Genomic DNA, 9,518 nt, shown 5'->3' with positions numbered 1-9,518 from the left:
GCCACGGGGTGAGCCTGGGCTGAGCCCAGAGCCCTGTGCTGGCAGCAGCACTGGGGTTGCAACAAGAGCAGAGCTTGGTGGCAGCATGTGCTCTGCAGCCAGGAATGGCCATAAATCATTCATTTTCCAGGCACAGAGCAGCAGCTAATGCTGTGGGTGACACTGGCACTGGAAGTAAGTCTGATTTTGGCAGAGCTGCTAATTTATGTTTGCTGGTGATCCAACTAACACGTCTAGAATGAAGAAGTGAGGAGGGCAGGAAATTATATTGCCCATTTAGCAACCACACACAGCAATGCTGGGCACATCTGTGGAGTGCAAAGTGTCAGGTCCTCATGGGACTACCCAGAGAAGGCACTGGGTAAATATTTGCTTGTATAGGAGATGTGTTTGTCTTCCACATTACAACAGGAGAGCATCAGCTCCATCCAGAGGTGGGAAAGCTGGAACTGAAGGGATGTATGCTTAAAGTGAATTGCAACATGGGTGATAAAAGCTGTAGGGGGCACAGCCTTTTCAAAAACGTGTGTTGCACTGAGAAGAAGAGAATTGACAGGTGAACTCTTCTAAAAGGCTGCTTGGAATGACTTCTTGCTGCTTGTCTCCCTGGGAGCCTGCTCTGGCCTTCTGAGTGCAGAAGAGCTCACCACAGCCTGCCCTGGAGTGATGTCAGGACCAGACTTACCTCTCTTCACACATCTGATCATTTGTGCCCTCAACTATTCTCCATTTCTAGGCCATTTAATAGGAAGACAGACTGTGTTTAATGGGAATGCTCCTCTGCATACCTCTTGCAGTTTTCTCCCTGGGTGACCATGGCTCACTCAGGGATTGCTCTTATTGCAGACTCAGGGGATCTAGGGGCTTTCAGTGGGGCAGGAGCTGGTGTTGTTCAGATGGGTGGTCTCACCTCCTCTGAAGGCAAGTCAGTGCCACAGAAGGTCTCCTGAGCTGACACCCCATAGCTCTCCCCGCTCATGCTTGCACACATGTCCCAGATGGCAGAGCAGGGCACCCTGTGCTTGGCCTCACCCTCTCTCCAGCCGGTTAGCACCCAACCTACTAAATTAGCGGAGTTAAATGCCAGGTGTATGAGAACTCCTTCTAGTTAATAGAGCAGAAACAATCAGCAAAAAACACCTACTACTTAGGTCTTGGAGAAAAATGCTGCTGCTTTCACCCAACAGCCCTTGCAGAAGGCAACACGCATCTCCTCCTCACGTGACAGCTGCCTGGCTGCACTCACAGCTCAGCAGCATCGTTTCCCAGCTCACCAAAAAGCCATACAGCAACAAGCACATCAGGTGGAAAAACAAATTAATAATCAATTAGAGCAGTGCCACCATTGCACAGGGCTGGAAGTCTTAGAAATACATTTTTCAGAGCTATTAGCGTAGTGCCCTGTGTGTGTTTGATCGCAGGCTGATGAAGCAGTTATTCCATTATCCAAACTTTATATTTTTCAATGCCAGCCCCAGTCTTAGAGCACCTGAACTCCAGTGCTTTCCAATGGGAAAGTAGTTCCACCTTCCCCACCCCATCAGGATGGACACTGAGGGAGCTCCAGTCTCCCTGCTTGGCATAGGCTGCAGGGCAGGGCGAGGAGCTGGCTCAGGTGTCACAGTGCTGGGGGACTGCTCTCTTGTAGATCCAACCCATACCAAGCCAATCTGCTTCGGGATGGAGTGCGGAGGTACCTGCAGCTGCCAGCAGACCAGACAGTGCTGATATTGCATGCCAAAGTTGCACAGAAGTCGTACGGCAACGAAAAAAGGTAGGAGATTGCTCCAGCTTCTCCAATGGCCACTTCCAACCTAGCTGCCTAAAACTCCATTCCAGCCTTGCCAGATATCTCTGATCTGAGCTGGTGAAGCAAATGATTTGACATATCCTTTCTCCATCCACTCATGACCTCCTTACATCCAAAACCATCATTTAGTCTTCATGAACTGAATAACACAAGCGAGATATTAACCCCTATCTGCATCCATCCCAGTTAGACATTCCTTGTTACCTTCCTTCCATGAAGTGGGAAAGAAAGATGAAGTAAAAGAAGGAAAGGTATTATTCAAATCTTACCCCTCAAGAGTGAATTTACGAAGAGGAAGGTTAATGTTTTAAGTGCTCTGGAAGTCTTGTCTAATGTCTGCATGGGCACAGCAGGGACTGGGACGTTGCCATCAATGCCTATGGTCTCCAGAAAGCTGCTATTTTTGAAAATCCTTCCCACACTGCAAAAACACCTTGAGGTTCTGGCTTGAATCTCCAAAATTGCTACTCCTGGGCAGTGACATCAGACTGCGGCACTGCAATGTAATTAATCCTCCATTAATCCTTGTGATATAAATACTCCTCCGTTATTACCGAGTGTGGAATAGCTATGAGGGGACGAGCTCAGCCTCTAGGGCATAACCACCCAGACCCCAGCGACCCCAGGAGACAGCTCTAGGCTGGGTTGGCTGTGACTACAAAGTCTTCACCACATCTAGTCTTCTGCCAGGGGCTGCTGGTCCCCAGGTAAAGATGTTATTTTGGGATTGAGTCTTCCAGCCAGGAGGGAGCTCTCTCATCACTGAGCCTTTGGGACAGCCTCTTTCCTCTGCTTTAGATCCCATGCAAGGGATGAGTGTGAAAATCAGATGCCAGGTCTGTAAAGAAAGAGAGAGAACAGACACAGAGCTCCCAGGATAAAGTTTAAAGGTGCTGGTGCTGTTTTCCTACACAGCAGAACTAGGGGCCTGTGCTGTGGATGACTTGTTTAAATAAACCCATACCCAGGACTTTAGGGCTCTGAAATATCTAACCCCCTGCACTGGTGTTTTCTCTGCTAGTGCTTTACCCAGCATCAATAGAGGATGAATTCACACCATTCACACAAGTGCAAAGACAGTGGAAATCCAAACAAAACACAGGAAAATAGGTTTCTAAACCCCTGGCTATAGATTTATTTGTGTTGGGCTCTGAAACGTGAATGCAAACTCTGTTCCTGACCTGCCAAAAATCCCACGTGGCAGGCAGGCAGAGACAGGGTCTGATCACTCCTTGACTTTGAGGGGGTGGAGGTGGGGGTGCGAAGGTCCCTGTCCTCCCACCCTAGGGCCATCCTGGCCCCCCCAGCCACTAGTGGCACCACCAGATGTAGCAGCTGTCCTGGACTAGAGCCTGGTGGTGGCGGCAGTGGGTGCAGGGCAGAGGCTGAGACAGCTGCTTCAGCAGAGCCCAAAACCTCCAACCACCCCTGCCCTCACCCCCAGATGGGAGTCCCAAGCTCAGCATATACCTCTAGAGGCACAGGGTTGGTCCTGGTGCTGGTAAGTCCCAGCAAAGGTTTCCACTCTCAGCACAGCCATCGCAACACCCCCGAGCACCTTTCTGGGATGCTGAAGGGCAGTGAGAAAATGCTCTCTTGTCTCTGCAGGTTTTTCTGCCCTCCCCCATGTGTTTACCTGAGTGGGCCAGGATGGAAGCTAAAGCAGGAGCAGATAAAAGGTAAGTGCTGGGCAGCAGCCCTGGAACTCTCCTCTCTGCCTTGCTGTGCCACAGAGAGCTGCCCTCTGTCTCTGCAAAGGGGAGAGTGACACAGTTCATGTGATCTTTACCCCTCAAACTCCTTGTTTCCCATTGAGGCTGAGGCATCTGCAATCCATACCCAGAGAGGGCTGGAGCCTGGGCCATGCTCTGTGCCAGGTGGAGCCAAGCTCATGCTGGGGCTGGAAGGTGCTTCTCCTTGTCTCTTCCAGCCAGGGACCTGGGAGAGGCTGGATTTCGGGTGTGTGGGTACATGGGGCTGGACAGCATGGGCAGCAGCCTGATGGAGACTCAGAAGCTCAGCTTTGAGGAGCAACCAGATGCAAAGGTAAAGCTCACTTACTACTCACTGGGATGTGGGGACCCCACTCATGCAGGGGCTGGGCTGTCACCAGCATCTCCCCACACCCTGGGATGTCACATCATCCCCTTCCTTGGGATGTCGTGATCCTTCCTTCCAAGCTATTGCTTCCTGTTCCCTGTTGTGGCACAGGCAGCAGTCCAGGCAGCCAGGCAGGCTCCCCTGCCTTGCCAAGATCCCCATATTTCTCTGGCACCACATTTTCAGGTCGACAGCCCTGTGGCACGTGAGCTGCCAAAATTTGCACAGCTCCTTCAACCCTGGTACCTTCTCCTGATGAGCAGCACTGCTGCTTGTCATGAAATGAAATGAAAGACTGGTCCTTCATTCTAAGACAAACAGAAAAAAACCAAAAACCTCCAACTGATCCCAAAGTTCAAAAGCTCCAGCAGAGCTCTGACATCTTTTGGTTGCAGGGGAAAAATAGGAGAAAAAGCATTATCTGGGTCCCCCGAAGAGTGCAGGGTCTGAGCCAGGCCAGGAACCTCACAGAAAGAGCCTTTGTCTGCAGTGCTTGCCTTGCTGCTAAGGCACAGTATCTCAGCCAGGATGGGGGAAACCATAAACCCAGGGCGGTTTCTCATGTTATGTGGGATAAATCACACGTGAACATTCATTTCCATAAGGAATTCTCTGCCACCAGTGTAAATAAAGCCTTCACTGATCCCCAGCTCTTCATTGCACCTGTAATAACATCTCTGGTTGTTTCCCCCTTTAAATGAACCCAGGGCTCGTTGAAAGGGGGCTATTATGTCCTTGTGGGGTGGTGAGGAAGGCTGGTGGGGCTGGGCTGGAGCTGCCAGCAGCCCCTCTCTGCCCTTGGCAGGGGTTCAGCTGTGCCAAGGCGCTGTACATCTCGGACACAGACAAGCGCAAGCATTTCCGTCTCGTCCTGAAGCTCTTCTTCAGCAATGGGCAGGAGATTGGCACCTTCCACAGCAAACTCATCAAGGTCATCTCCAAGCCCTCACAGAAGAAGCAGTCGCTGAAGAACACAGACCGTGCGTACAGGGATGGCTCTGCAGGGAGGAAAGTGGGTGCCAGCCCAGGGTGGGATGCTCTCCAAGTGCACACAGCTTGGCTCCAGAGTACTCCAGGCTGGAGTCAAAGCTCATGGGAACTCCCAAAAGAGGATGTATCTGGGCATACTGATGTCTCATTTCCAAATGATTCACCCATCACAGTCTGATGCCAATGTGCTCCTCACAACGTGGGCTTCACCTGCACTCGCACACAGAGAAGGGCGATGGGGAGGGTGCTGGCTGCTGCCAGGCTGGGTACACCAGGAACCAGGACTTGTCCTCCCTCAGATTGACAGAGCCATAATTCAGACCTGGCAAACACTAACCCAGCCACCTCTCCCCACAGTCTGCATCTCCTCGGGCTCCAAAGTGTCCCTCTTCAACCGCCTGCGCTCCCAGACTGTCAGCACTCGGTACCTGTCAGTGGAGGGAGGAGCCTTCATCGCCAGTGCCAGGCAGTGGGCAGCCTTCACCCTCCACCTGGGTAAGGACACTCGCAGGGCTGCTTGCCTTCAGCCCTGGCTCTGCCCTCCTGCAAAACCAGTTCTTGGGGTCAAAAAGGCTGGGAAGTAGCCCGGGGATATGGGAATCTGTCTCAGTCTCATCTCTGCCCAGTGTTCCTGATGTCTTTGGACATTTCTCACTGGCTTTGAGGGTTGGCATCATGCCCCCAAGGGCACAGGGGCTGTGACCAGGGCAGCAAGAGCTGTACTCATCTGGAGGTTCGTAAGTCTGAGCAAGTAACTTGCCTGGAAGAGGCCAGAGCCCAGCAGCATCACTGCCCACTCTGCCTCCAGCAATGACCCTGCAAGGTACCACATCCCAGTCCCACTCTCCTGTGCTGGGCTCGCAGGCAGCAGTGGTCTCTCCAAGCAGTGAGCACCTGCAGAGCAGAGACAGCACTAAGGAAGCACTGGGAGCACAGCCAAACCTGTGCATAGCAAGGCAGTCCAGGTTAGCCTGCTCCCTGGCTGCTTGGGGTGGTGACTCTGCCTCTCTCCTTCCTGGCCAGCCGATGAGCACTGCACCCGGAGCGAGTTCCCCCTGCGGGAAGGATATATCCGCTACGGCTCCGTGGTCCAGCTGGTCTGCACGGCCACCGGTGTCACCCTGCCACCCCTGGTAAGCCTCCATCCCTGTGGGTGTCAGGCACACGGACCTGGCTGCCCCGTGGCTCTGAGCAATGGGTACCAACCCTGGGGTGATGCTGCCCACAGATCATCCGGAAGGTGATGAAGCAGTATGCCATGCTGGATGTGGATGAGCCCATCTCACAGCTCCACAAATGTGCCTTCCAGTTCCAAGGCAGTGACCGCATGTACCTGTGTCTCTCCACGGACAAAGTGATCCAGTTCCAGGTATGGCAGTGCAGGAGGGGGTGAGGACCCCCAGGGTGCTCCCCATCCTCTCTCCAAGCTCCTCTGTGTTGCTGCTGGCTGAGGAACATGTCACTGTGAGGGGTCTTCCAGCAAATGGGGATTTGCATCCAAATTAAGGTCAGAATCACTGCAAAGCCATCTGCCTGCCTTGGTGGGGACATCATCACTGAGGTTTTTGCAAAGGCATCATGATCCCAGTTTCCCAGTGAGTGAAGGAGTTGTTTGCTGGAACCAACACACTGAGGACAGAAGCCAGGTGTCCCAGGCCTGATCTCCTGCCATCCCCACTGCAGTGTGCTTGGAGCTGTGACTCTCTCCACAGGCATCTCCCTGCCCGAAGGAAGCCAACCGGGAGCTGCTGAATGACGGCTCATGCTGGACCATCATCAGCACCGAGACAGTGGAGTACACCTTCAGTGAGAGCCTGACCTGTGTCCGTGAACCTGTCAGCCCTGTGCCACTCATTGCTGCTCTGCAGGTAGGCACAGCACCAGCCACAGGCCACCCCAGTCTCCCTGTCACCTGCCTCTGTCATGGTTCCTGCTCCTGAGCTTAGCATCTCCTGGTTTTGGGATGCTGTGGGAATGCCCAGGTCTGGGCTGCCAAGGAGCAAACAGGACACACAGGCAGAGCATCCTGCAGGAGGAGTCTGGCACATTCCATCACATAACACACTGTCACACACTCTGCCCATCACAGATCACGGGCGGTGGGGACGTGGCCATGCTGGAGGTGCAGGGGGAGTATTTCCACGCACATCTCAAGGTTTGGTTCGGAGATGTGGAAGCAGAGACAATGTACAGGTATATGGATGAGGGGACCGGGGAGCAGGCAGGGAATGGCAGCCAGATTTGGGCTGCACTGGGCAGCTCTGGGAGGTATGTGGCTGCCAACCTTGGCAATGGAGCACTTGCACTGCCTGTTCTGCAGGACCAGGTACAAGCATTGCAAGGAGAGGCAGGGACAAGTCTGGTGCCACCCCTCCGCCCTGGCTGCAGTCTGGAGATAGCCATGGGTGGGGGATGACAAGGACCTCAGGGGGCTTCAAATGACCAAGCAACCCTGGCAGACAGGATTGAAAGACTGGGGAGGAGAGAGGAAACTGGCCAGAGGCTTCATGCTGAGCTCCAGGCTGGAGATGTACAGGGAATTGCTGCCATCTGCTCCTGCATGGGACCCTCCTCAGTTAATGCACATTTTCTTCTCCTGCACTGTTCCCAGGAGCCCCAAATCCCTCGTGTGTGTTGTCCCTGACATCTCTGCCTTTGGCAGTGACTGGAGGTGGCTGCGATATCCCATCACGGTTCCACTCCTGTTGATCAGGGATGATGGTCTTATCTACTCCAGCTCGTTCACATTCACCTACACCCCAGAACAGAGCTTCATCCCAGGGCAGCAGGTCCTCTCAGATATCCCCCAGGACTCAGACAGATTACTTGACAGCATCCATCAAGAGTTCACCAGGACCAACTTCCACCTCTTCATGCAGAGCTAGCAAGCTGGGTGGGCAGAGCTTGGCCTCGCTGCTGGCCCAGGGTAGGGGAGCAGCCCTGAGCCCTGTCAGGGTGGCACATTAAGGGTTCAGGGTGGCCCTGCCAAAGGGTCCCCCCCATTCATTGAATGCCTACCACGTTCCTGTGATTTGCTGGCTTGTCTTTGTCACAGCAGAATCTCGCCCTGCTAAGACCTCACATGAGAGCATCAATAAATCAGGCTTGAAGGACTCTTTACAGATTCGATTGCATTTTTACTAACCTGCATGATTTACCTCCATGCTGCCACAGAGCACCACAGCTCCCTCAATGTCCTTGGTCCACACATCCAAAGGGCAGGAAGGACAGAGATAACACATGAACACTACCTTAAGTGTTACTGATCCATACCAGGAATCCCTGCATCGCTGCTGTGCTTTACAGTAATGAGGAGCTGCCTCCCAGCAGCCAAATACCCAGTACCAGATGTTTTGTTTTTTTTTATTGGAGGCCCAAATGGGGTTTTTTAAGGAGGAAAAGGGAAAAAGAAAATAAAAATAACACTTCAATGTGAAGCCCATCTCCTCCCTAGCTGGCATGGCTCTGTTCTTCTACACACTTAGACACAAACCGCTTGGAAACTGCTGATAGAGATGCCATAAAAAGCAGCCAGGTTTCTTGGAGCTGGACCCAAGCATTATGCAGAGTGGATCCTACAGCTTTATTTAGCCTTTAGATCTCTGGGGCATCCAAAGGCCCATGGTGTACCTGGAAACCTGCTGGGACCTGCCAGTCCTGAGCTGGGGTTGAAACAACCCAACTGCCAGACTCACAGCAGTGTTCAGACCACATTGACCTTGGGGCAGTGGGCAGGGGAGTGGGGGAAAGACAACATCCCATGACCTGCAGCACCCCAGGATGCACACATGGGCATCCCTGGATCATCACCCTGCTTACCTCTGTGTTTTGTGAGATCCAGCACGTTTCAGATGTTGGCCCTGCCCAGTGTGCAGTCCATCCTCAGCCTCACTGTGTGCATTCCCTGCCATGCTGTGGCTCCAAATGCTGAATTTGGGGCTGCTGGGGACCAACTGCCTCGCACCACCCAGCAGGGAGATGCTCAGTGATGCCAGGAATCTTGATCTCCTCCCTCTGCAGCTTGTGCACAGCCCTGGCTCCCAGGGGAGCGCAACAGCTTGGGTCTCCATGGTCCTTGCCCCAGAGATCAGCAGCTCCCTGAATTTCACCAGAAGGTGGGGGTTCCTTCTTCCCCAAAACAGGAAACTCACAGAGAGTAAAAAGCTGTTGGCAGACACATCTCTGTGCATCTGGAGCTGCTGTGGAAAAACTCTGGGAGAATATTAGAGTGCATGCCAACAGCCAAGGGCTGGTGATGGAAAGGACTGGAGGATAGAGGAAGGGTAACCACGTGAAGATCCACAGGGGTTTCAAAAGGAAGAAAGTCCCTCAAGCAGGTGGCAGGTCCCAGTGTGCTCATTAGGTGTTGAGGGCAGTGGTGCAAGACCATACTGCTCCCATTCCTGGCAAATGCTTGAGTATCTTCTACAGGTGTGGGGACAATGGGGGCTTGCCCTGTGTGGCAGCTGCTTGGGCCACCCCATCAGCCCACACTTACCATTCCTTATGCTCACCTCTCCAGCAAATCCACTCTAATCCTAATGCAACTGAGAGTGAGATGCAAGAAAATACTATAATCAGCCCAATCAGAGGATCCCCCATAACTCCCCCAAGAGCA

General features: G+C 53.1%; 1 protein-coding gene across 1 annotated transcript; it reads left to right on the top strand.

Annotated features, from left to right (window-relative positions):
- Positions 1 to 1,678: 1,678 nt before the first annotated feature.
- On the top strand, positions 1,679 to 8,014 carry RBPJL (recombination signal binding protein for immunoglobulin kappa J region-like). Its single transcript, XM_009073162.1, has 10 exons — positions 1,679 to 1,774; positions 3,419 to 3,489; positions 3,808 to 3,856; positions 4,716 to 4,890; positions 5,258 to 5,395; positions 5,924 to 6,033; positions 6,129 to 6,269; positions 6,613 to 6,768; positions 6,990 to 7,093; positions 7,563 to 8,014. Exons 2-10 carry the CDS (start codon positions 3,437 to 3,439, stop codon positions 7,783 to 7,785), a joined length of 1,149 nt encoding a protein of 382 aa, XP_009071410.1. The 5' UTR covers positions 1,679 to 1,774; positions 3,419 to 3,436; the 3' UTR covers positions 7,786 to 8,014.
- Positions 8,015 to 9,518: the final 1,504 nt, after the last annotated feature.

This window comes from Acanthisitta chloris, unplaced genomic scaffold (assembly GCF_000695815.1).
Source record: "Acanthisitta chloris isolate BGI_N310 unplaced genomic scaffold, ASM69581v1 scaffold20134, whole genome shotgun sequence".
NCBI lineage: Eukaryota > Metazoa > Chordata > Aves > Passeriformes > Acanthisittidae > Acanthisitta > Acanthisitta chloris.
The sequence above is the reverse complement of the archived record's forward strand: the minus strand, read 5'-3'. Positions and strand labels throughout refer to the sequence as shown.

Coding starts and splice junctions, on each gene's coding strand:
- RBPJL (XM_009073162.1), top strand. CDS start 3,437: ATGTGTTTACCTGAGTGGGCCAGGATGGAAGCTAAAGCAGGAGCAGAT. Junction 3,490..3,807: donor AAAGCAGGAGCAGATAAAAG/GTAAGTGCTGGG, acceptor CATGGGCAGCAG/CCTGATGGAGACTCAGAAGC. Junction 6,769..6,989: donor CACTCATTGCTGCTCTGCAG/GTAGGCACAGCA, acceptor TGCCCATCACAG/ATCACGGGCGGTGGGGACGT.